This window comes from Rousettus aegyptiacus, unplaced genomic scaffold (assembly GCF_014176215.1).
Source record: "Rousettus aegyptiacus isolate mRouAeg1 unplaced genomic scaffold, mRouAeg1.p scaffold_m13_p_10, whole genome shotgun sequence".
Classification (NCBI taxonomy): domain Eukaryota; kingdom Metazoa; phylum Chordata; class Mammalia; order Chiroptera; family Pteropodidae; genus Rousettus; species Rousettus aegyptiacus.
Genome location: NW_023416285.1, coordinates 31,727,228 through 31,754,133, shown reverse-complemented (window position 1 = coordinate 31,754,133; position 26,906 = coordinate 31,727,228). Strand labels below are relative to the sequence as shown.

The window sequence follows — 26,906 nt, the reverse complement described above, 5'->3', positions numbered from 1 at the left end:
GATTATGGGAAAACTGCCAACTTCACTCTATTATATTTTCGACCTTTGATTCTTCATGCACACAGGTGGACATATTCCTACAAAGGATATGTAGTGTTTTTTGGATTGATAGTCACTTCCCTGGAAGACCCACTCATCATAAGTTTCTGGGAAAGGAATGCTTAACACAATTAAAAGAGGAAATTTTGGAATTTGTGGAAGAGCTATTTGGGGAATGAGGATCCTACATCATGAAATGTAGGTGGCCATGTGGCAGGCTCTGTCTTAGGTTTGCCAGGGCCCAGGACTCCATCAAATCCAAGAGAAATCAAGATTCACTCAATCAAGCCTCCATCCAGAAATTAACACTTACTGAAATGTTTCCTATTGAAGCACAGTGCAATTCTTCTTGCCTTATACTCAGGTATTTCATATGTGTTTATAGTATATAGTTATTATTTAAAAGAGTGCCATAAAAATTTCTTAGTAAAAACTACCATCAAGCTGTAATTATCAGAAGAATTCTGTAAGTGCTTGAATCCAAAGGAATGTCCAGTCCCTTACATTTTAGAAATATTTTTGATCAAATTTTGTTGCTTCAAATATATTGTCTATTGGCTCAAACTGAATCTTATTCCGATACATTCATTCATTCAAAAATTAATTATTGGCAAAAGGCGTTTAAGAACTGTGACCTTATGGAGATTTCACCTATCCAAAGAAATAGAATTTTGGCTGTAGCCAAACCTGTTTTTTTTTTTTTTTTTCAAATAGTTTTTCACTTTTATTTCCTCCAATTGTCTTTTTTTTTTTTTAATTGACATACATCATTAGTTTCAGGTTATAATTATCCTTTTAAAGCATTTTGTAGTGAGAAGATTTGAACTTGTCAGTGAATCAGTTCAATGAATGAGGCTGCTTCGTGAGTAAATAACTCAATGAGTTTTCTAATTAGCTGTTTTTTCTTGCCATTGCTTTAGCTAGCAACATTTGCAGTACAGGATGGCGGCATCTCTGCCCTCCAAAGGAAATATGCTAAAGAAATATCCATTAGGAAATGCAGATTTAGAATAGAGCTTGGAAGCCTATGTAGAAACTTCCTTCCACAGATGGCCTTATGTTTACTGTTTATTATCAGGCTAAACTTTCAGGCATTGGGGATGTCACAGAGGATACCAGTGTGTTCCAAGACAGCAAGATTCCTCACCCCCAGAGTCAGGCTCTTCCTGGAAGTTCTTGTACCTTCTACACACCTCACTGACAGTCCTTTGTTCACTGACAACATTGACGTTATTTGTGTCATTGCCCGTGTTTCCTTTCTGAGGGTTGTGAGAGAGATCTGTTTCAGCCATCCCTCCTTGGCTTGCAGATGGTCATCACCACATTCACATGGCATTCTCCCTGTTTGCAAGTCTGTCTCCAAAATGTCCCTTTTATACAAGAAGACACAGTTATATTGGATGAGGGCTAATACTAATGACTTCGTTATAACTTGCTAAGAACCCATCTTCAAATAAGGTCACATTCTGATGTACTGAAGGGTTAGGACTTCAACATACGGGTTTTTAGCTTTGCCCAGCAATTTCCTTGTCCTGATGTCCTGGCTGAGAGCTTGGTCCCTGCACTACCTGTGCGGGGAATGTTGTTAAGGTAAATTTCAGAGGGGAAGAGCCAGAGAAGGAAGCGTCACCCTGTGGTCTGCCCTGAGTGAAAGCTCTGTCCTCTCCTTCCCAGGTGGTATCACAGCAACCTCACCCGCCATGCAGCCGAGGCTCTTCTCCTCTCAAACGGATGTGATGGGAGCTACCTTCTGAGGGACAGCAATGAAAGGACCGGGTTGTACTCTCTCTCCGTGAGGTAGGATGCATAAGAACTCTATAAATTCAATATGGTCCCCAACTCTTACTTACATGGCCATCACACTCAAATTGTCATGTAACAAAATTCTCTTGATTCCTGTTAGACCAGCAGACACAAGGACAAGAAGCTCTGAGTGGTGACACTATAAACAACAACAACAACAACAACAACAAACAAACAAACAAAAACATTCCTGCTCCTTCTGTTGGCAGGGGAAAAATGTTAGTGCTGAAGGAGACTTTATGAACTGTTTAGTCCAAGCCTCTTGCTTGACTGGTCAAGAAACTGAAACCTGAAGTGGTAAAGTGTCTGGCACCCGATACGTCAGCGATAGAAACAGCGCCAGATCCCTGAAAGCTGGTCCGGTGCCCTTTTTATATTTATTACTTCCTCTGGAAAATAAGAATGATATGTGGCTGTGCAACATTTATAATCACAAACTCAAGCAGGCAAAAAGTCAACTTTTTTTTTTCTTCTGTGAATAGACTGACCTTTCATCTCCCCTGAATGTTAACAAAATTAATCTAGTCTCTGCCGGGTATACCCAGCTAAAAACAGTGATTGTCTCATCCTCCCAGGGTCTCTCTCCTCACCTATCCCTTCCGGCTGGACTCCCTGTCAGAGAAGTTGACATACCCATGAGATAATCAGGGGGAGTTGTTGGTTCAGGATCCCTTGTTTGCTGGCATGTAGCAAGTCTTTGTGAGCTCATGGGCATTTGCCCCTGGCTTAGACTGGGGATGTGAGGACTCCATGAAACTGCCCTCGGCCACCCACCCATTAACCTCAAACCGTCACTATTTTATTGCTGTTCTGAGGGAGCCCTCCTTGAAAGAAAGTCACAGGTTCCCATCCTGTTGCAGTCCCTCACACTGATCACTGACTGGGCATAAGAAGATTTTCTCCCTTTTTTCCTTCTCTGCATGGTCCAGGTCTCCTCATGACTCAGTAGCAACTCCCTTCTCTCTGGTCTCTTTTTTCTATCCTACTATTCAGCTCAGCAACATTTTTTGTTTGTTCGTTTGTTTTAATCCTCTCTTTCTCTGATATGGAGGAAAACACTGGCTACAAATGTATTTCCTTAAATAATTGATGACAGACCTCTGCGAGCTCAAAAGCCAAGAATTAACATATTTTCTTATCTTTAGACTTGGGGCCTTCCATATTTTCTATGCTACATAACAAATAACCCTAAAATTTAGTGGCTTAAAACAACATAAATTTATTTTCTCAGAGTTTCTGTATCTCAGAAGTCCAGGCATGATATAGCTGGCTTCTCTGCTCAGGCTCCTACGAAGGTGAGATAGGTCTTGGTCAAGGCTGTGCCTTATATGGGGCTCAGCGTCTGATTCCTTTGGTCTCTCCTTTCCTCTTCATTCCTTTTCACATTTATTTCCTTGCTGGTGTTGGACTTAGCTCCCCATTTTTCATAAAGCTATGATGAGCCAGAGACTGATCTTAGCTCCCGTGGGCCAGTTCCTTACTGGTGGCCCCTCTAGGCTGTTCACATGGATATTTGCTTTTTTCTAGGCCAGCTAGAACAGGTCTCTCTAATCTCTTCTTTTTTGACAGCCGGAGAAAACTCTGCTTTTACGAAAACTCTCACATGATTAGGTCAGGTGCACTAAGACAAGCTTCCTATTTTAAGGTCAACTGATTTGGGGCCTTAATTATCTACAGAATCCTGGAGCATTTACATTAACATTTTATTGAATAATTGGGGAAAGTTTTATGTACTCCAGGGGCCAAGAACCCTGGGGCCATATTAGAATGCTGCCTGCCACACCTGTCACTCCCAGGATTATCCATGATCTTATCCATTATCGGAAGGAAGGCTGCGGGCTACTTTAAGGGAAATGAGAGAAATGGCGGGAAGGCAGTGCAGTAAATACAAGGGGGTGGGGGGGACACGTCAACATTTTTATGCTACTCTGTTATATTTTCTTTGCAAACTTTCTAAATAACATTAATGGGGAAATTATTAACCAAAAATAGAATTCTGTTTAGGTGGAAGCAGGAATTGTGCTTCTTCTGATCAACTAATGTTAAAAATTCATCAAGTAGTTAGGCTGCAGATCTTTTATTGCATGGATCTTCCCAAAATCTCAAACAAACCTGTGGAATATTGGGGTCAAAGAATGTTAACTCTTCACTTCTATATGTCCCACCTGAACAATTGAATCATAAGCTCATTACAAATAGACAGCATATACATTACATCCATATCAAATTTTAAATATAAATTATTAATTTTCATCACAAGCACTTGGAAATGCCTTTACAAAGGACACACCATCAGAGGTGACAGGAACCACAGACTAGCTCAGGAGAATGACTGTTTTCATTCATTCATTTATTCATTTACTCCTTAAGAATAAATATTTAATAGTATCCACTCTGTGTCAATCACTTTGACACTGTTGCAAAAGATTCAAAGACCTTGCCCTCAGGAAGTATAGCCTATCAGGGGCAATGGGACCATTTACAAATAGTTCACTACAAAGGAGAGTGCGGCAAGTGACATGAAAGAAAGCAAGATAAGTGCTTGGGCTGTTGAGAAGAGAAAAGCGGGGAACTCAGGCTGGACGAATCTTGCAATACTTGATAGAGTAGGTGGTATTTGAATGGACACTTGATCAGAAAAAAAGGGAAGAAGGTGCAGGTGAAGGGAATTGTGTGAGCTAAGGGTCAAAGTGGAAACTCCTCGGGGAATTTGCAGGTCTGGCTGGACTGGAGCAGCAGTTCTCAAGGTGTGGTTCCCAGACCAGCAGCATCGCCTGAGAATGTGGAAGGAATGCAAATTCTCAGGCCTGACCCTGGACTTACTAAATCATAAAATCACGGAGTAGTGCCCAGAAATCTGAGTTTTACCTAGGCCTCGAGGTGATTCTGATTTCTGAGGCATACAAAAGTCGGAGTGTGTCCTGCACAGAGAGGGGAGGAATAGCGGGAGCCAAATAAGGTACATATACTATACATAATTTATAATTTATTTAATGTTCTGCCTCATTCCAAAAGTGAGGTGAAAAATGACAGTGTAGGAAATTTGATATTTTAGTCAGTAGGCAGTGGAACAGGCATGGAAGAAAAAGGGCTGGAATCACAAAACTAATTTAAGCAACAGAAGCAGAATTCAGACTGACTCCCAAATTAGAAAGGGAGGAAGGCCAAGGCCAGAGGAGAATTTGGGGAAGGTGAGACCTGCCATTTCTGTCATCTGTCTTTCCTGCGTTTCTTAAATTCACACTCCTTAAGGGGATTAATGTTCAAGGACTCCTTCAATAAGTCAGTGAATGCACAGGGAGAGTTGTCTCATCTTCCATTAGTGAAAAATGCACTCTGCCAAAAGAAACTGTGCTTTAAAAATGCCAATGGTTTCAACGACTGTGTCATAATTCTCAATTTTTAAGAGGGTTTAATGATGATACTAATACCTAAGGTTAGTATTTCCCTTCGAAGGTGATATTTATTTATTAAATAATGTTAAATATTCCTTTTCTCTTTCAGAGCCAAAGACTCTGTCAAACACTTTCATGTTGAATATACCGGATATTCTTTTAAATTTGGTTTTAATGAATTTTCATCTTTGAAAGATTTTGTCAAGCATTTTGCAAATCAGCCTTTGATTGGAAGTGAGACAGGTAAGCTATGAATTTAATCTATGAAACATTGTTTCAGAATAGGATACAAGGCAGATATCAATTAAATACTGTCACTTCTATTGAATTATGTGCATGTGACATGCAATTGAAATATTTTTTCCAATTACTATGCCCTATCCTACATTAATCATTATATATATCATTATTTCAATAATATCTTTAGAAGAAAATGTGCTTTTCACAAAGTAGATCATTTTTTCAGAATATTATTTAAAGGATTGATTAAAAGTACACAATTACTTTAAAATGAACTATTCACTTTAAAATAATATATATAATAAACAAAAGAAGAACAAAGGTAAGAACAGTGCTTTGATTCTTCATAATTTTAGGTATGGGTAGTTTGCATATCAGGGATACCCATGAAGGATCATTTTGAGCATTTTAAAAATAAATTCATACTTAAATTTCCATAAAGATCACTAAATATTGAAAATGTTGACTTGCAATTGCTCTCCTAAGCAATTTCTTCATTTCATCATAAAATTATGTTTCTCTTGTTTTGGTTTCTCCTAAGTTTTTAAACTGTACTTAAGTATGGCTGGAAATTTTTGAATTTTCCTGTTCGAGTGGTTAGCATCAAACCAGAAAATTCAAGTTAATAAAGAACCTGTGGCGGAAGAGGAACTAAAAATTTAATAACACAGCTAGTTACTATGAATTCGTACTTATTCCTTTTCTTGGTAAACACGGCCAGGGGGCTTTTTGTGATTTTCAGTGTAGTGGGAAGAGATATCACCATCGCTTTTTCCTTTTCAGCTATTTCTGTGGTCTGGATAGACCCTGCTATGAATCATATAGTGTCGAGCATAGACGAAAAGTACAATGAAAACCACAAAATAGTTGCCTTACTTTATACTGACCACACAAAGCCTATGAGAGAATATTCCAAACTATAAAATTGAAATTATAATTTTGTTTTCTGGTGGAAATTTTTCCAGTCAGACCTGAAAATTACTACATCATTTAACCAGCAGTAGTTCTCATAAACAAATGGCAGGCAAAGATATATTTATTTTCATTGCTCCTTTGGCTTTGGCAAGCATTTCAGTTTCTCAAATCCCCTCATTTCAGACTTACTTCCTATGTGTGTTCAACCCTATACTGAATTTTGTTCAATTCTTGGTCACTGGCAATGGAGAAGAGATTTTTGAAGCCAAGAACTTTGTTTTGTCTACCTCCGTTTTTATCCTTCTCCATGTACCCCAGGTCTTGGTACAGTGGATGGCACTTTGAGTGAATGAATGAACAAATAAATGAATGGATGACTATGAATAAGACCACTTTGTAGCCTTCAAAGCCATTATAATTGTTACCTTTCATTCAGCCTTATCTTCTTTCTCCAAGCAAAGTCAGTTTTCTTCTCTTAAACTCTCCTCCTAGACTTTATTTCAACAGCATTGATCATTCTCTGGACTCCTTCCTAAATTTTCTTGAAGTTAGGGAAAAGGCATACATTCTGCTTACCAACAGATTTCAAAACACTTTAAGATCAAAGTGAATGCAGTGCTTTTTGGTTGAATCTTTTGGCACTGCTCTAATAACCAAGCTATCAGATCACCTAAGACTTCTCCAAAGTAAAGGCTCCTTGAATATTGAGTTTGTAACAATGTTCAGCTTCCCTGCAAATACATTAATTTAGCTAAAGAAGGTTTATGATTGATGCCTTGGGGATTGTAAGGATTTGTCATCCTGACTACTAGTAGTTTTCTCCAAAGCTAAAGTTTGCTATTTCATTATCATTACTATAATTATTTTACATATTGCAAAAAAACTCAGATAACTAAGATTTTTATCCTTTCCCCTACTATCTTCTATGCTATTCATTATTCAATAAGGAATTTGTTGTCAAGATCTAAGCCTCCTGACAACCTTAAGGTTCTATTATTATAATTTCCCCTTTTCCTTGCTATCATCTACATTTAATCTCTCCAAGCTCCATTAAAATTTCTGTTCACTCTAAGTTCTCTTTATTCATACCCATAAACACTCTTAAAATGTTTATAATCCTCAAAACTCAGTCATTTCCGAAGTACATCATAAACGTATACAATGTACCCTCTTGCTTTACTTTCCTTAATGGTCCTTTTATCTTCTAACAGATTGTATATTTCACTTTTTTCAAAAATCTTTGCACTAGCATCTAAACTTTTTAGAAAAGGGATTTTTGTCAGTTTTGTTCCCTGATATGTCCCAGGACCTAAAAGGATAAGTGCTAATAATTATCCGGAACATTTCATGTTGAGTATCCTGTTACGAATGCCTGCATTGCAGCTTGCATGGCCACAACACAACCAGCAACCTTCTGACAATACATTTTTACTTCCAAAATTTATACAAGGCATAATTTGAAACAATGCTTCGTGTCGTACGATTGCTCAGTAATGATTAAATTCAGAATTTGCCTTAAATTTATAATAGTAAGATGTTATATAAAACTCCTCATATTTGTAAATGGCTTCTAAATTCAATTCAAATAAACTTAGAAATTTGTGACTTTTTTTATTAGTTTGGATATGTTTAGTCCATTATTAATTTTGATCATATCCCCTTATAATTAGTTAAGTTTCATATATTTACTCTTAAGAATGTAAAGTGTTTATCTTTATGTTTAAATGTCCAAATATTTTTTAAAAATTATCATTCCCATTACTTTTTGTTTCTGTTGCAATACTCATGTACGTGAAACCGTCATATATATATATATATATATATATATATATATATTTATTATAGGTATTACTGTGTTGTAATTTTAACCAGCTTATCAGCATGAAAAATTACGATATAAGTCAAGTGCTATGTTTGTGCTTACCCTTTATAGAAATTGGTTCTCAGTTTTAGAGATCCTATCTGGTTTTTTAAAAAATGTCAAATTTCCACGTCTCTTTCTGTTTTGATGTGGGGATTCCCAACTTCTCAATAACTTCTACTGTTACTATTATTTTATTTAGTGATACCAGCCATTTTACCCAGGTGGCATTATAAAATAATTATGTTAAAATTAATTTTAATTTTAGAATTATGTGACATTTCTGAAAATAATTAGTGACTACTTGGAATTTTGCCAAACCATGACCAGGACTCACTTCTTTAGCTTATGTTCGCAAAAAATGTATATTTTCTTAGTTTGTAATGAGGTGTGTTTGTAAAAGGAAAAAGCATGCAAGGAAGAGAATGAAACCAACATTTGTGGAGAATTTACTAAGTTCAAGGCATTTTAATAGATGTTTTGACATATATTAGATTATTTAATCTTCTGAACCACCCACAATAAATGTGCAAAGTTATCCCATTTTCAGATGAGAAAAATAAAAACCTCAGAGTTTTTAAGTTTTTTTTTGCCTAAGTTTGCACAGCTAGTAAGCATCAGAGCTGAGGCTGACATCCAGACCAGCCTAGCTCTAAAGCATAAGTTCTTTCCTCTCACTTTGCTGTCTCCTGAAACTAGTCTCGTGGTGACGCTGTAGTACAATAGTGCCGCAGCACAGCATAGCCTTAGATGGATTTGGATAGGAAGAATCTCCGCCACAGTGATATTATAGGATGTTCGTAGGATACGGAGGACTACAATATGTCTTATCTCTCTGTTTCTACATTTAGTCTACAATAATATTTTTGGTTGTGATAGAAAGCCATTGCTCTAAAGACTATGAATCAACTTGAACTTCTGTCTTTGTATTTATTGCTCTTCTTACTTTACATAAGTTGCCATTTAGGAAATGATTCTAGAGCATCTTAAAACATGAAGAGGGGGACTAGAAAACATCCAAATACGTTGGCCCATTTCATTCATGTCTCCCCTGAAAGGATATAAAACAGCCTATGTAAATGTAAGAAGGTAAAATAAAATGTCAAGTTTAGTGGAGAAAAAGGAAAGTGAGATGCAAAGATAAGATGACATCAGGAGTAAAGTATTTCAGATGCATATGGCGTGCCTACAGGAAACGGGACACATATTTGGTGACAAAACATGCTGATATTTCTTGCCCCTCATTGGGCTTCTGTGTTTAACTAGATTTATAAATGTTAGAATACACAGGGATCTCAGATCATTTAATTCCTTCTTAAAAATGAAGAAACTAAGCCCTGGTGAGAAATGTTGAGGCAAAAACTCTCATCTCCTTTCCTGAAGCCTCCTCCTGAAGAATCCATTTCTTTGAATATTGATTTATACATATGCTCTCTTGCTCACAATAGACAGAGTGCAACATTTCACCATAGAAAGTTTCCATAGTGGTGATCACACCAAGGCTGAGAACAATACAAGGTATAATGAGTAAACGTGAATTCCCAGTTCAACTCTGGACTCTGCCATTCACCAGCTATGTATTCTCAGACAAGTTATGTAACCTGTCTGAGTTTCAGTGTCATCATGTTATATGATTGATCTGATGCTATAATAGTTTATACCTTAAAAGTTTATGACTTGCCGTGAAAATTGAATGAAATTAGGTATGTAAGACATTTAGAATGATTCTTAGCATGGCATAATTACTTAATCATTATTATTGTAATTTAATGAAGCCCTTTTATGGTAAGTTATTCCATCATATTATACATAAAAGCTGTACGTTCTTCGGTATATCATGAAGAGTTTGTTTAGGGACAACTGAATTTGTATTTATAAAATGTTTATATCTTCTTCAAATTTTAAGCCAGTTCCATAGTGGATTTATATCAAAGGTAGAATCAACCTTTTGACCACTCCAAAAAGAGTGACCTGACTTGGCTTGGTTATTTTAACAGAATATTATATATTTTCTCTTGCTCTGGTTGACTGGGCTGTTTCTCTTACCTCAGTATATTTCTCCCTGTGAAACTAGAAATTGAATATTAAAGCTTCTTTGTATGTAAATGAATGTGGTTAACTAACACCATTTTATGAAAGGTTAAATAAAGTCCATTTGCAAAGCAGGTTGCAAAGAAGAAAGGAGAAAAATCTTGAATATTCCTATTAACCCCGCCTCCAAAAAGAGCCACTTCCCATTGACGAGACAGAGGAACCCACATGCATAAGCCAGTTGCAATGCTTGTTTTCTGAACTTGGGCCAATAATAAAACATGAATAGATGTGGTCTTATTTTAATTTAATTCATCAAAGCGATACTGAGTGCTATGAGCTTGGCACTATTAGCCACTGACAATATAGCAATGAATCAGATATCATCTTCACTCTCAAACACCTTATAGTCCAGCTGGGGAAACTGATGGGTAAGCACTAGATTTAGTTATTCAAAACAAAATTTTCCTTTCATGAGTGATGTGTGCTCTTGCACTACACTCTATTTCAGGTATCAAACCAATGCCTGGGGCTTGAGACTTTTCTTATTCTTTCTGCTGGAGTACAAGGTGGGTCCTTCAATGCAATCTCACAGTATTACATACAGACATTTCCAAGACCTGTGGTTGCTAATCTTCCTTTCTCTTCTCCCTCTAGCAGCTCTGCCTCTTGTTGCCTGAATCATCCAGCCAAGTTCTAGAATTAATTTGATTTGAATATCACTAACCCAGAGTTTCTCTCCTATGGAGCCAAGGCACTATCTTGGACCTTGGGTAGAAATTATGAGTCTGTAGTGGCTACATTAGATAAGTTTCTTTTGATTGCAAATCACAGAAATCAACCCTGAGTAGCTGTTTTGTTTGTTTGTTTGTTTGTTTGTTTGTGAAGTACAGGGAGAGAAGTAGAACTTTTTGGAAAGATATTAGTATTCCCTCCCAGAATCTAAGGACAAACTGAACAACAAGACACAATAAGAAATTAACCCAGTGATCATGAAAACTCTGAAGCTTTCAGCAAATTAATATGCCTGCCTTGGTCCTGTTCTGATCACTTCAAAATGTACCTCCGCTGAGCGTTTCTGAAACCAGGTTTCAGTCAAAAGGCAGGAAACACCAGTTTCTTTCACATAGTTCAAAAATTGAAGTTAGTGGACCTTCTCTCCAGAGAAATAACTGAGCAGATCCCTGGGAAGTAAATCCAATGAGTGTGGCCCAGGTAAGGAGTTTGGAAGGACAGCCGGGATCTATGGGGATCTACCACTGTACTGGGGTAGGACAGTTTTTATAGAAGGAGAAATCGTTGAAGCCTAGCAGCCATACCAGGAAGTCTGTATATTGGCCCTTCCTTGGGCAGAAAGGTCAGCTAAGGAGACCTGTTGTTTAGGAGGCCAGATTTTTATCAATGGAAGTTATCATTTTATAAGTAGCTTATCATTTCTTCATTTCCCCATTTGATTTTGCCTCATTCACAGTATTACTAGTTGAAGCCAATCTATAGTCAATTCTTCTTTCCTGTTGACTCAATATCATTTCCCTCAATTAAGCTTTTGTTGGTTAAACTTTAGCAGAGGCTTTCAAAATAAAATTTGGATCCCTGCAATGGAGATCTGGAGAGCCAAACTTGAAGTTGTTGCCCTGTCCTTGCCCTTGGCCAGGGCGCTTGTGGACCTCAGGAGGCTGGTTCACCTCAGGTTCTTCCCTGTCTTAAACTTGAATTATTGTGACATCTAGCCATCTATCCAGCCACCCATCTAACCACTCATCAAGACTTCATTTTGTCAGAAACTCTATCAAGAGATGGGGATACAAAGATAAATTTGGAACCATACCTGCTCTGAAGGGGCTCACAGGGCTTGGAAACATGCCTGTTAGAAAGGCAATCACTTTATAATACCAAGTGGTTTTAGCAGCACAGGCCCAGGGAGCAACACTGGCCCTGAGATCCTTACATGGAAGCACAACTGGCCCCTAAGGCTATTCTTGTCTCCCCATGGACTGATATTGTGGTAGGCAAGATAATACCCCTGCCTAAAGAATCCCACAACTCTCTCTGGATCTGTGAATATGTTATGTTACACGAAAAAAGGGAATTAAGCTTGCAGGTGGAATTAAGGCAATTAATCAGCTGACCTTGAGATGGGAAGATGATCCTGGATCATCCAGGTGGGCCCCATGTAATTATAGCATCCTTATAAGTAACAGCCAAAGGCAGAAAAGGGAGAACCAAAGAAATGGCAGCATGAGAAATACTTGGCTTGCTGTTGCTGCCGGCTTTGAAGATGGTGAATGGGCCCACCAGTCAAGGAATGCAGGCAGCCTCTAGAAGCTAGAAAAGGCAAAGGAATGGACTCTCCTCTAAGGCCTCCAGAAGGAAACAAAGCAGCCATGACAAAACCTTGATTTTAGATTAGTGAGACCCATTTCAGTCACTATATTTATGGTGATTTGTTATAGCAGCAATTAGAAACTAGTGCAGTCGGAGTATTCCTAGGAGTGTGCCTAGTTATATGCAAAAAGAGGATTGGCTAGGTGCATCTTTCTAGAGCATCACTTAAAAATTATTTTCATACTGAGTATGTGGAATAGGATAAAGATTTGAAGAAAAAGCACACGGTTTTACATTTTTTCTCATTAATGAGCTGTGTTCCTCCACTGGGTTCCTCCATTGTCTGACAGAAGCGTCTAAGAGGCACTGATATGTCTTAGAAGTGTGGTCAGTGATACTGGACTACTGCCATTTTCACTCTTAGCAGAATGTTACACATTGGTCTTTTTAAACTTAACATTTTAAAATTCATTTTCCCAAAGATGTGATTACTGGACTGTCATTTAAGGATTTAAAAATATCTATATCAAAACATAATAACATCTAACATTTTAAAATCCTTTCGCAAACACTTCCTTTTAGTGCTTAAAACAGCCTTGTGAAGAAAGGGTAATTATTCTCACTTGTCAGAGGAGGAAACAAAAGCTAGAATGATTGTCCAAGATCAGTAGGTACCGAGTGACGCCACGGCAATGCTGGGCACATCATGGAGGTGTTTCTCTATGGTAGGTCACAGAGGCGCCAGCCCCAAATTCACCAAGCATCTGTGCCATGTTATGACTGTGCTCGCCCTGAGCCCGCACGATGGCTGCTCTTGATTTAGGTGGCGCTGCTTTCATTATGACTGTAAAACTGTAACCGACTCCTTTTCCTGATATGACTAGATCTGTTCTCATGAAAGGATCACATTGATAAAAGAGAGCACAGATAATCTGCAAAAGCGGGACTGGGGCTTCTGATAACTGCAAAAGCGCTTTTTTCATTGTAATTCCAGTGCTATTGACGTGAGTCGGATGCGGAAAGAGAAGGAGACCAGAGTCTCTCATTCTTTTCTGGGGTCGAGTTTAGAGATCCTCTTGGCTTTTCTCAATGCCCCTTTCATTTCACAGCAGTGCACTATGTGGGCTCAGGTATCAGAAGCCACGGTTGTGTTTGTGCAGTTAGTACACTATGTGTACTCAAGCACTGTGGAAAGGTTTGTTTTGTTTGTAGGTTTATCATTATTATTAAGGGTTTTATAGCTGCGGAGGAGCTATTTGTCTTTCTCTTAGTCCAGTTTAAGGTCCATACTTTCTATATTCTTTTTGAAGAAGTCTTCCTGACCACTCATATAAATATCACTCTCACTCAACCACACCCTTTTCACTAGCCCTGTATCCCTTTACCTTGCTCTCTTTGTTCGAAACACTTCTCTCACCGGATTTTTTTTTTTTTTTTAACGTTTTTTCTGTCTCCCCTGCCACAAGAGCAGATGCTATATCCCCTCTGTTTGCTGTTGCATCCCAGTGCCTAAACGAGCGCCTGGCACATGGTAAAGCTCACTAAATATTTGTCAAATGAATTATTGAATTCTTTACATCTTCTCAGTGTCTAGTACAATCCCAAGCCTGCCGTATAAAAGACCCTAGTGAAATACAAAGCAAGAAGCCATAGCGAGGGAGACAAAATTCTTACCTTACTTTTTTTTTGTAGTCAGTTTCTAGTTTCTGATTGACTGATTAGTTGGGGGAAGGGAAGGATCAGAAGGAGGAAATGTCAAAAGTGTTGTGTTAGAACCGCTTCCAGCCCCTCAAAGGTGTGCCCAAGCCCCAAACTGGGCCCCCGGGCGGAGCCCATTTCCCACCTGGACAGACTTCTTCCAGATGGAAGTGCATGAGCATAGCCCACTCACATCATGTTCACATAAGATAAGCAAAGGCTTCATTTAGTTTATTTTGTTAATTGGATGGTAGGAGACAGTAGGGGGAACACTGTGAGTCCACTGATTTGTTACAAGTGTTTTTAAAACTAGTAAGCAATAAGGACAATGGAATAATACTCCTGTATCCTGATGCATGTGTTGGGTTTTCTTTTCATGGTTTTTGTAAAGCCTACCTGGAAAACTTCCAGTTATTGCTTAAAGTCTAGATCAATGTCGCCTCCTCTATGAAAGCTTTTCTGAAGCGTTGTATAGAAGGGTCTTCAGGGCCTCCAGGCACCACCACACGAGCATGCTATGTTCACGTCGCTAACATTGTCCTCTTACCCCAGTGACTACTCATTGAATTATATTGGTTGATAGTTCATTCTGAATATTAGGAGGCCAGAAATCATCTCATCATCCTTTATATCCTCAGTGTCCACCTTAAGTGCCTGACACATCATTGGTACTCAATACCCGTTAAAAAATAAACAAGTGAACACGTGAAAAGAGCAAGAGACTACAATCTAGCCACAGTTATCTGGTCGTTAGCATCTAGATCATCTTTCTGGGGAAATTATTTGAATACGGGTTTTTTCCCTTCATTCAGGTACTCTGATTGTTCTGAAACATCCTTATCCAAGAAAAGTGGAAGAACCTTCCATTTATGAATCTGTCCGGGTTCACACAGCAATGCAGACAGGAAGAACAGAAAACGACCTGGTGCCCACCGCGCCTTCTGTAAGTGGCCATCAATCTGACATAGCTCTCTCACTGTCTAGTAGGAAAAATAGTGCAATAAGAATGATATACTTCTTAAAGTATGTTTATTCACATAAAAATTCTACTTGAGATATAAAACTTGTAAAGGAACTTAAGGTTTGAAGCTTATAACTTAGAGTAAATTGTAAAAAAAAAAAGTACAATGAGATAGTGAGAGGATTGTAAATACTTAGAATTCCCATCTTTATTTAGCCAAACTAGTTCACGGTAGAAGGGATATTTAAGTTCACATAGTTGGTTAAATTATTATTCTTCAACGAATTTCTGAAATGAAGAAAAATACTCTCTTTTACATTTCCCTTCTATGGAAGGGAAATATTTTCCACCCTTGCTGTAAACCCCCGGGACGTTATTTTTTCCTAGTCTTGTTTTCTTTCACTGAATGAAGGGAACAGACAGAAAATACTTGCGCTTCTTTGCAACATGAGCCCGTGTTCAGCTTCAGTGACCCCGGAGCACTCATTGTTCTTCTAAGAGTCCATTTCTGTTTGTTCTGTGAGCTGTGACCCTGCAGACTCCTCTCCAGCACCCTCTTCCTTTCAGTATGCTCAGGGCTCTTCTTTTTCTCTTCTTTGTTTGCTAAATATTCCTAGTATAAGATATCTGGATTTGTGCAGATGATAAAGGGGACAACACAAATGGAGTATCGAGAGCTAATTCTAGACAGCAACCATTACACTTGAAAAATAATCACTTGAAGATGGCCACTGCAAATTATATTAAAATATGAATGGCTCGTCTGTCTCTTTTGACTCTGCCACCAGAAACATCTCTCCTAGAAAGCAGATTCATACATGCCCTTCCTGCTTAACGTCCTTCCACGGCACCCAGGGTCTTCTCAGCTGGCCTGGACCCTGCTCACCCCTCTATCCTCATGCCATTCACGCCGTAGAACCTGCCTCCTCAGTGACGTGCATTTCCGTGACTGCGTTTCCTCTCCCCTCCCTGAATCTGGGATGCTATCAACACCATGCTGTCTCCTCATTTTTCAACACCTGCATCAGGGATCAGAATCTTCCAGGAAGCCTTCCTAGACCTCTCCTATAAAATATCCCTCTTCTCTGCTCCCAAGCACCCTCTGCAAACCTTTATTCTAGAAACATCGTACTGGAAGCTGCCCTCCCCAGCAGCCTAACACTTAAAAGGACAAGGATTACGTCTGGTCTTTGTAGCTTTATAGCCTGGCCAGGTTCACAGCACACATTGTATTTTCGTCACTATCTTACATCTACTTAAAAATAAAAATCCTGGAATTTGATTGAGAAAGATAGTTTAGCTTTGTTAGAGTAGAAGGAGGAAGCATCAGATCTCAGAACTAAACACACTTATGAAAGGAAGATAATAAATAGCTGTCAGAACAGACCAAAGAACAAAATAAGATCTAACCTCCGAACAAATCTTTGTTTCCCAGTCGATCCCATCCTTTCTAACTTTTCTCTTTACCCACCCTTACCCCACCATCGATCACTTCCATATCTCTTTTATTTGTACTCTCACTTTAACTTCACATTCTCCTCTGTTACCCTTCTCCTAAAGATCTCCACTCAAGGACAATCGAACCATACCCTGCTATGTGTGTCCTTCATCAACAGTAAAATGTAGATCATTGCTAATTTGTAGAGTTGGTGTGAGCATGAGATATAGCATACTTAGACCAAATTCTGAAGGCCTTATTACTTACCTTTTTGCTCACTCTAGATTATCATATGAATTCACCCACCCACGTATTTAAATATGACCAGACATAGAAGATTCTGTATAATGGAGTTTTTGAAACAGTGGTGAGTGAATGGTTGAGAATGACTGTACTCACACGATATCATGAGAAGTCTATGAAGTTTATTGTGTGTTACTAAAGACAGAAAACTATAAAGTTTTTCTAGTGGATACTAACACGTCTTTTATTACTTTTAAGTAAGGAATGGTTGATAATGGGACCAGCTGGCCGGGGCAACAGTTCTGGTCTGATCAGGGTCTTCTGTCCCTTACTGAGCACAAGGGTTCTCAGCATTTACTGTCCCCCCAATGTCCACGCGGTCCTACACTTCCCTCTCCAAACTGAGAGTTCCAAGAGCTTTCAGACTTTTGTCTTCTTTTTGGGAGATGCAGGTCTTACACAGCTCTGGCAGTGGAGAAAGAGAATTAAGTCCCATTTACAGAAAAAAGAACTTCTTGCTCTAAGTGAAAATGAAAACAGATGTCCTATTGGCCAGAAATGTAGATGCTTGTGTAACACTGCTTCACATCCTTTGGCAGCTGCATTTGGGGAAATTACATATTTTGTAAACAGCATTAGTTTGGGTTTCTGAGATAAGATAAAATTTAACTAATTCACTTATTTAACAAACTTCTTTTTTAAGTGCCTATGATACACCCAGGACTTGGGGTTTGGCAGTAAATTAGGCAAAGTCTCTGCCTTCATTGAACTCATGTTCCAGTGGGGAGATCAGAGACAGTGATCAGTGTAATAATACAAACCAATAGTAATCCGTCATAAAAAGATAAAGTAGAATAAGGGAGGAAGGAAGCAGGGGAGGCATCTTTAAGGAGATGACATTTGAACAGCGTCTTCTCTGAAGGGAAGGAAACTCATTTCAAGATGTGGGCAAGTGTTGCAGGCAGAGAGAACAGTACAAAAGCCCTGAGGTGGGAACTAAATTGAGGTGTTTTAAGAACTAGCTAAAGGATCATTGTGACTGGCCTGAAATGAGCTAGAGGAAAGTGGTAGGAAATGAGATTATTGAGGCAACAAGGGGTCAGATCATGTAAGACAATGGAGTCAGTCCTCAAGGGTTCGTACCACCCAGCTGAGAACTTCCGTTTTAGTTGTCATAGTGCTTCGGGACACTACCAACATTAGTGGGTGTTAAGAACTGCAAACAGTTCGACTTGCAAGCTAACAGGTTACCCTGCCACTGTCGTGGGTGCTTCCGGTGGTCTGCCTTTTCCTTCAGAGGGTGACACTGTTTCTGTCTTCTGAGGCCGTTTGCTATACAAACATGCTTTAAAATTTGGTCTGGGACAAAGGGCTGTTAGTGTTTTGCTCATAAGATGTACAGAAACATGAGAGACACCGGAGAATTGTTTCTCAACAATGGGCAGGAGTCATGGAGGCAAAATATGCTGCAATATATAGTGAAGAAGTATCCTGCCTGAAACATCAGTTGTACTTCCTTTACACAACACGAAGGACCTATAGGATGAAGAAAATTTATTTTTGTTCTAAGTGTAGACAAGAAATTACGAGATTTTTGAGTAACGTAATTTGTTTAAGTTTTTAAGTTTTAAAAGAATCATTCTTACTACTAAGTGGAAAATTAAGTGGGGGCAAAGTTGGAGGCAAGACCAGCTAGGAATCTTTACCACAGTCCAGGTAAAAGATGATGGTAATTGAAACTGGGGAAGAGGGATAAGAATGAACAGTTAGACCGAGAGGAAGGGATAATTGGTTAACTTCAGGATGTGTGTTGAAAGCAGAAGAGATAAAACTTACTGATGGATTGAATGTGATAAAAAAGAAAGAACAACAGAGTAAACACTCCTCCATTCACTGAGACTGCTAAGATTGTAGGAAGGTTGGGTTTGGGGTGGGAAAGAGGAGTTCAATTTTGAACCGGGGAAATACGAGATACCAATTAGTTATGTTGGTAGACATTAAGTGAGGTAATATATTTCAAGTGCCTGACATAGAACATGTCCTATCTAAAATGTTAGCTTCCTTAGCTTTCCTTTCATGATAGTGGATATTTTTAGCAACTCCCTCCTTCTATAATTTCAACTCCCTTTGCTTCTGCAACATCTTGCTCTCTTTATTCTGTTATCCCTTTAACACATTTTATAGTTCCTCTTCTTAGACACTTGCCTCGTCTGTTTGCCTTTTTTAGTATGCTCTCTTTAGAATCTATTTTTTCAGGCTTCTTCTTGAATAAATATATATGATACGTAATCAATATATAATATATATACTGAGCTCTTCATTGTAAATAGAGTTACAATGTTTGTTTAATTATATATTGTGAACATTTTTCCATGTCATTACATAGCCTTCTAAAACATCATTAAAAAAATTCCTTAATATTTCATTATTTTGATCTATCATATTTTATTTAGTTAATCCTCTGTTTTTACATGCTATTTTTGTTGTTCAAGGTTTATTGAAAATACACATTGTTGTTATTTTAAATAATTTCAAAGTTGCAGAAAAAAATGCAAGAATAGTAAATACAAAAAAATTTATTTGTTCTTGAGCCAACAAAGAGCAAATAATTACCACCTACATGATGCCCCATCACCCCAATACTTGAGTGTGTATTTCCTACACAGAGGGACATTTGCCTACATGACCTCATAGAGCCATTCAAATTAGGAAGTTAACATCGATAGAGAACCACAGTCCAATGCACAGACGTCATTCAGATGTCTTCAGTTTTCCTAGTAAGTTCCTTCAGAGCAAAAGTATCCAATCTGCAATCAAAAATTGCATTTATTTGTTCTACTTCTTGAGTGTTCTTCACTCTGGAACACCTCCACAGTTCTTCCGTGATTTCATGACTTCGCACTTCTGAAAAATTACAGGCCAGTTATTTGTGAACTGTTTCTCAGCTTCGATTTGTCTGATGTTGCCTCGTGATTAGGTTCAGGTTTTGCATTTTTAGTAGAAATACCACAAAGGTGATGCTTTGTGCTCCTCAGTGCACCATCTCAGTTGGAACATAATTTCAGTTTGTCTCATTATGGTATGTTTGATTATTTTATTCAGTGGTGTCTGCAAGTTTTCTTCACTTTAAAATCACTTCATTCCCTTTGTTATTAATAAATATTTGGGTGGAGGTTGAGACTAAATAAATATCCTGTTACTCATTACACTTTTATCAACCAATTTTAGCATCCATTAATATTTCTTTGCTGTTTATTACTATATCGCTGCCAAATAATGATTCTTTTCCCTTTTATATTTATTGGTTGTCATTCCACCATGAGAAAAAGCTTTATATTTTCTGAGTTTCTCCAATTATTTATGTTTATATCAATGGGTTGTCATTCCACCATGAGAAAAAGCTTTGTATTTTCTGAGTTTCTCCAATTATTTATGTTTATATCAATGGGTTATAATCATGACTATCATTATTTATTTTGATCCTTCAAATCTTCCCAGATTTGGCCAGTAAGAGACCACTCAAGATGACTTCTGTGTCCATAGCCTCTTAATCCTTTGAGGATGTTCTTATTTTCTGGTACGGCAAAATGTTCCAGGCTTATCTTGCGCGTTCCTTGTGTCCAGCTCTAGAATCAGCTATTTCTCCAAGAAATCCTTTCTTTTTTCAAGAGAGCAGTACTTTAGGGATTAAGATCTGGATGCTACATGCTTATTGTTATCAGAACGTTACTCTCCCAGTCCACTCTGAGAACAGAGCTAGGAAAAATATGTATGCATACCTATTTTGATGTCTATATTTATTAATATTTCTGTTTTTATCTATTTATTATCATTATCATCTATCATCTATCTATCATCCGTCTGTCTGTCTATATAACTATCTATCCTTCTATCTATCATCTATCATTCATCCATGGCTTCACATCGATAACTCCAATTGTAATTATACACCACAAGGCTCATTGTAGTTTTTTTACTTTTCATATTTGTAACTCCTTTCTCCCTCGGTAAAGAATATGAATTCCATTATCTTCAAAACATTTACTTATTTGTGATCAATCACATTTAAGCAATCTTATTGCCCAAGAAACACTCCCTGGTCACTGCTATTCCCACCTGCACCATAGATGCACATCTGGCATGACTTGGCTCTGAAACTGTGCTCTGGCTGCCACCTCCACCCCTTCAGGCAGTTTTCCTTACCCTTCCAGGCTTCGACACCTCGCACAAAGCTCCTGCCACCACCATTGTCCACATAGACGATCTCCGTACCTTGCTTGGGTCCCTCCTGTACTAAGATGCATGAATACCCTGCATATACTCACAATGATGCCTACCTTGCTCTACCCCACCTGATGGCTTTTGACTAAATTTAAGGCAAACAGGCAGGCAGACAGAAAAGGTGAGAGGAAGGCTAATCCTTTATTTCCAAACATTTAGCTTGTTTCTAATTTGGGACTCTTATGAACACTTTTCTTATTACAGATCACAGATTTTTCTTTTTTAAAGATAAATGTGCTACATAATTATTTCCTTTCTTACCTCCTGAGACTATGAATAAAATTAATATTTTCAGCTCTTTCCACTGCAGCCTTCCACCTATTTCTAAAAACTTAGAAAATTACTAACCATATTTTTTGGATGGAGATAGGATGAAATGAGTAGCATAATTTCTTAGCTCAGTTTCAAGAAACAATTCTGTGAGGGTATTCTACATAAGAATTTACCCTTAAGTATTTTGCCTTAGCAGACAACCCAAAATATTAATTTTTTTCCATTTCCATAATATAATAAGCAAACTCAGTTCAGTCAGTTTAAGTTCTTTTAATATCAAAATAAATCAAACTAATAATGTGAAATCAAATTCACTAACATTGTTTAATAATATTTAAATGAATACTTGAGAAATTTATCTTTAATGCCTTAAGAATTTTAAAAGAAGTGATTGTATACTATTTCTTGCTTTACCTCTTTTTACTGTGGTGGTAGTTGTTCCTCTTTTTATTCAGTAGAGAGAATTCACCTCATGAAAAAATAATCTGGAAACTCCCATAGAAATAACCTCAACGTCAAACAAGTTATTTCCCAGTTTTTAAAATTTTTTTCGTATTAATATGCTACAACACCATATTAGAACAAAATGTACTACCAGAAATTCAATTTCTACAGAAATTTATGAAGTTATATGTTTCATCATTTTAGGATCCTTGTTTTATACAAATTTCTATTAACTCAGTTTCCCACCATTCCTCACATTTCCTAGGTGCTAGTGAAGTTTGTGCTGTTGTTACTCTTGAACTAATGATGTGTGAGTTAAAAGAAATGACTCATTCTCACTTCAGATCCCTTTCGGATGCATCAAGTGTAAATAAATCTGCACTCTCGGAAGTGTTTCCCATGGAATATAGGTCTCAGGAGATGGCCTATGAAAAAATAGGAGAGGGGGAAGGAGTACTGGAGGATTATGTAATAAAACGAATGTTGGAAATATGATTTATAATGTTCCCTCTTAAAAATTCACGAAGATATTAGCGTCTTATAAACTCTAGAAAACCCCGAAGTAAAGAAATCCTTTACTTTGCTTAACCCGGTGTTTGCCAAATGTATAGACCTAGTGTCAACGTTTATGTGCATGTGTATATGCCTGATACCCCTGGCAATCCGAGCCGCGGGGTTTCGTGTGACGCACTTTGCCCAACACTAATCTTTATAAGTGATACGATATGGTTTATTATTTACAAATAGCTAACTCCAGTTAGAAGAGAGTATTTCAGTTGTTGCCTGTTGCTACAGAATTATGCCAGACTGTTCAGTCTGATAGTCTCTAACACCACAGGGAGGATTTTCGAGTGCCTAGGTGAAGAATGAAAGGTGATCATTTGAAGACCAAAGGCAATCTTGTGTTTCATTTAAAAACAGGACAGAACAGAAAGACAAAAATCATGTTGTCACGGTTGTTGGTTTTACTTGGTACTTCTTTCTTTTTCAGCTGGGCACCAAGGAAGGTTACCTCACCAAACAGGGGGGCCTGGTCAAGGTAAGGAGGCATGTGTTTGCTGGTGCCAGCCACAGAGAAAGGGGGCACATCAGTGACACTCAAATCTGACACTTCTTAAAGCATAATTGCCTAATTATGATATTTACCTGTTTCAGTAGTTCACCTTAATGGCTATTATTCGTTAAAATTCTGTAAAGTTACCTAACTATTCTTTGGGAAACCCATATGTATGAGAGTAGCCTACACTTGATACCCAAGGCAAAAATACAGTTCTTTAATGGAATGATTGAGGATGAAAGAAGCAAGTGAACTCTAACACTATTTTTTTCTTTTTAATTTTTCTTTAACAAAGAAGAAATCAAAACTGTATAAAATGTTCCTCAAAAGTAGGCCAATGTAACTATGTTAAAAAAATTTAACATAATTTAGTACTTTACTAGTCTAGAAGGTGTTTAATTGTCTCTCCATTCATATGATCTTACTTTTAAAGTCACTCTATGTCATTTTACTATGCCAAGAAGACCTTCGTGAAACATCTCTACTCCTTCCTAAGTACATGGCACTTAACCTCTCTAGCAGGTACTGGCCTGCTTGAATTGAACCTAAATATTTAGTTATTTGGGTCCCTACTAGACTGGATGCTTCCTAAAGACAGGAAGTTTTCATATTCATAGCATATTTATTTTTAAATCCATTGTTATTTATTCTAACTGGTAACCTTGCCGCCCAGGACAAGATAAAGGGTCTGTTAATAATAAGAAAGAGGCAGTGAGAAACAAGTTTTTGCCACCGATGCTATGGAATTCTTAGGCAAGTTTTAGAAGATCATGTAGTTCGAGATTCTTAAACCTCAATTTGCCTATTTATAAAACAAGAATAATAATGTTTGACATTATATGAGGATTGGCTATAACATATAAAAACCTCCAAGGATAGTATGTAGCTCATAGTAGGTACTCAAAAAACGCTACCTGTTCTTATTATAGAGTTAATAAGATGGAAATATTAGTGATTCTTATAAAACACCTTGAATATTTATGATAGGCTATTTCTTTTCATTTGTTTAAATATGCTAATGAGATCTTTATCTTCATGATGACCCAATGCACAAATCACTTTTATTTTTGTAGATATTTTGAAACTTTTTCTTCAGAAATGACGCCACAAGAATATTTTATCGTATATAATTTTTTAGATACTATTAGAACAAAAGGACAATATTTAATTCACATATTGCATTCCTGAATTCATAACCTACATGTTTTTTTTTCTCAGACCTGGAAAACAAGATGGTTCACTTTACACAGGAATGAACTGAAATACTTCAAAGACCAGATGGTGAGAAACATGGCCATACATTTTCCCTTTAAAAATCAGCTCCCTAGTCAGCTCCCTAGATGAAAGGAACATCTGCCTTTAAATTCTCTACACTTTTCCTTATGAGCACCTGAAAGACCCAAATAATGAATGGAGACATCGGTTCTTTCTTGGTTCCTGATATGAGTGTGGTTCCTGATATTTTATAAAGAGATGTGTATCCTACAAACTTCTCTCTGGGGCTGCTAAACTAAGGTATTGGAATGGTTCACTTGCCACAATGTTTTGGCTGTCTCTTACTGCCATTTCCCTGCTTGTTAAAAACATGTTCATTTCCTATGCTCATTTCATTAAGCCAGTTTAAATTTATTTTGTTTTTTCTTACTTTCCCTCTACAAAATTTCCGAGAAAGCAGAAGTTTAAAAATGTAAGAGAGAAATGACTCCTGTGTGTTAAAATCTACCCCCACCAAATTTAAATTGATAAATAGATGTCTTCTTAGTGCTTAGTTTCATGAAAGGGCAACTTCCAAACCAAGGGTGTGTGACTGCCTTTGTAGGTTTTCTGTACCCTTGGTGAAAGGAAAATAGACAGTTTCACATAGTGGAAGATTTGTGAGGGGAATAAGTGAAAAGATTTGTGTGTGTCTTGCGATGACATAGGTTTTTTTTTTTTTTTTTTTTTTAAAGTCACCAGAACCAATTCGGACCCTAGACTTAACAGAATGTTCGGCCGTGCAATTTGATTACTCACAGGAAAGGGTCAACTGTTTTTGGTAAGTTGTTTTATTAAAGAAATGTTTTAAAAAGTCTTCTTGTCAGACACTTTAGCCGAGGAATAAAAAATTATATGTGTTGTCTGCGGCCATGCCACCCTGAACATGCTCGGTCTTGTCTGATCTCGGAAGCTAAGCAGGGTTAGGCCTGCTTAGTACTTGGATGGGAGACCACCTAGGAATACAAAAAAACTATTGTCTTAATGTGTACAAATGTTTTGACCTGAGGTACATGGATTTAACCATTGCAAAGGTATCTGGGGTGGAGGTGGGTGGGGGAGTCCTGAACATCTTTTTTACTTCTTCGAATTCTTGTTAGAAAATATAAATCTGGCCTGTAACAACAGCATGAATCTACAGCGTCCTCAACACTTCTGCACAATGTGCTGGCAGGAATGGCTCCATTCATACCAGTTCTACACGTTGCTTTCCCAGGCCCATTGTCAGTTCTTGTTTCCTTGGGATACTCTAATTAGTGTTTAACTAATATGTATTCGACTAACCATCTGGAGTATCTTTCTTTCTTTCTTGTGTCTTATCAGCTTAGTATTTCCATTCAGGACATTTTATCTCTGTGCAAAGACAGGAGTAGAAGCTGATGAGTGGATGAAGATATTACGCTGGAAGTTGGTGAGTTATACGAGTCTTCCGGATGGATGCCTAGTCCTCAGACGTAACATGTTGATGATTTGAGACTTATTTCTGTTGAATGAGTCAGACTCTCCTTGAGAATCGCTGGGATGTCTACTTGCAGGCTTGTGGAATAGTCTGTTCATTCTTCTGAGCTATGGAAGGGATGGAGACAGAGGTGAAAAGAGAAATGATGGACCTGCACCAGGGTCTCACTGCAGAGCCTTAGCCTTGCTGCTATCAGCCGTCCTTTAAGTGTGCAGGCTAGCCCAAATTTGCCTGGAGGAGGGCAAGTAGAACCAGAAAGAAGGTTGGACAGAGAAAAGTTGACACATTTCTATAATAGGAAATCCTTGGAAATTGTCAGAGAAGGAAGCTTGCCAGAGAAACTTAGTTTAGTTTCCAGTGTAAGCGTTACTTTGTGCGGGTCAAAGACAAAAGGTGGTTTATTTTATCTGCTTTCTATATACCTCCCTGAGGGGAAGACGGAATGCTTAAACAAATTTACCAGTCTCATCCTTTTTAAAAACATGTTTGCAAGTTAGTGGTTTGTGAGCCAAGAGCTTGTCTTTAAAGCTTTATAAAATTTCCTATAGAGATTATCTTGAGACCTTTGATGTTTTCAAAAGTAAATAATTTTTCTTAATTATTTTTATGAAATTAGCTGATATAGGGCATCTTGTTGAATGTTCCTGTCTAGATACTGAAACTTTTGCTTTTGGCTCTCTTTATAGCTTGACATGCAAATATATATACCACTCGTTTTGAGATAGTTCCAGTGTATTTGATATTTAATGGGAAATACTTTGCTTATGAAGCTTTTGCTCAGATATGAATCAATTTTGTTTTCTTTCCATTTTGTACTTATGTAAGTGACATAAAAATTCGGGAAACGATATATCAAGTGCACACACTTTCAGACTTCTCCTTGTGCAAATAAATACTTAAAAAGAAAATATAATCATTCTCTAGTGTTCTTTACATGCTCACTCCACTTACCAACCCATTATGGACATCTTTCCTTACCAATACATTTAGATCTATATCTTCACTTTAATTCATTGAATAGCATTGCATTTTATTGATTACTATAGGCCAATTCCAAATTTGTACATGTTTTAGCAAATACTTTACTGTATTTCTCCTGAGAAAAATATAAAAAACATACTAAAATGGGGGTACGATAATTTATAGTTGTATGGTTTCCTTACTAATCAGTAGGTCTTATTTAATATTT

The 26,906-nt window shown here is 37.6% G+C and overlaps 1 protein-coding gene across 2 annotated transcripts in view; it reads left to right on the top strand.

Annotated features, from left to right (window-relative positions):
- Positions 1–26,906, top strand: part of DAPP1 (dual adaptor of phosphotyrosine and 3-phosphoinositides 1) — a 74,953-nt gene that overhangs the window by 47,384 nt on the left and 663 nt on the right. For both annotated transcript variants that reach the window (XM_036227668.1, XM_016159099.2), the window contains 7 exons: positions 1,714–1,836; positions 5,347–5,480; positions 15,120–15,250; positions 22,939–22,986; positions 24,223–24,285; positions 24,954–25,039; positions 25,582–25,669. In XM_036227668.1, the coding sequence (XP_036083561.1) occupies positions 1,714–1,836; positions 5,347–5,480; positions 15,120–15,250; positions 22,939–22,986; positions 24,223–24,285; positions 24,954–25,039; positions 25,582–25,669 (673 nt within the window). The remainder of the gene's footprint in view (positions 1–1,713; positions 1,837–5,346; positions 5,481–15,119; positions 15,251–22,938; positions 22,987–24,222; positions 24,286–24,953; positions 25,040–25,581; positions 25,670–26,906) is intronic.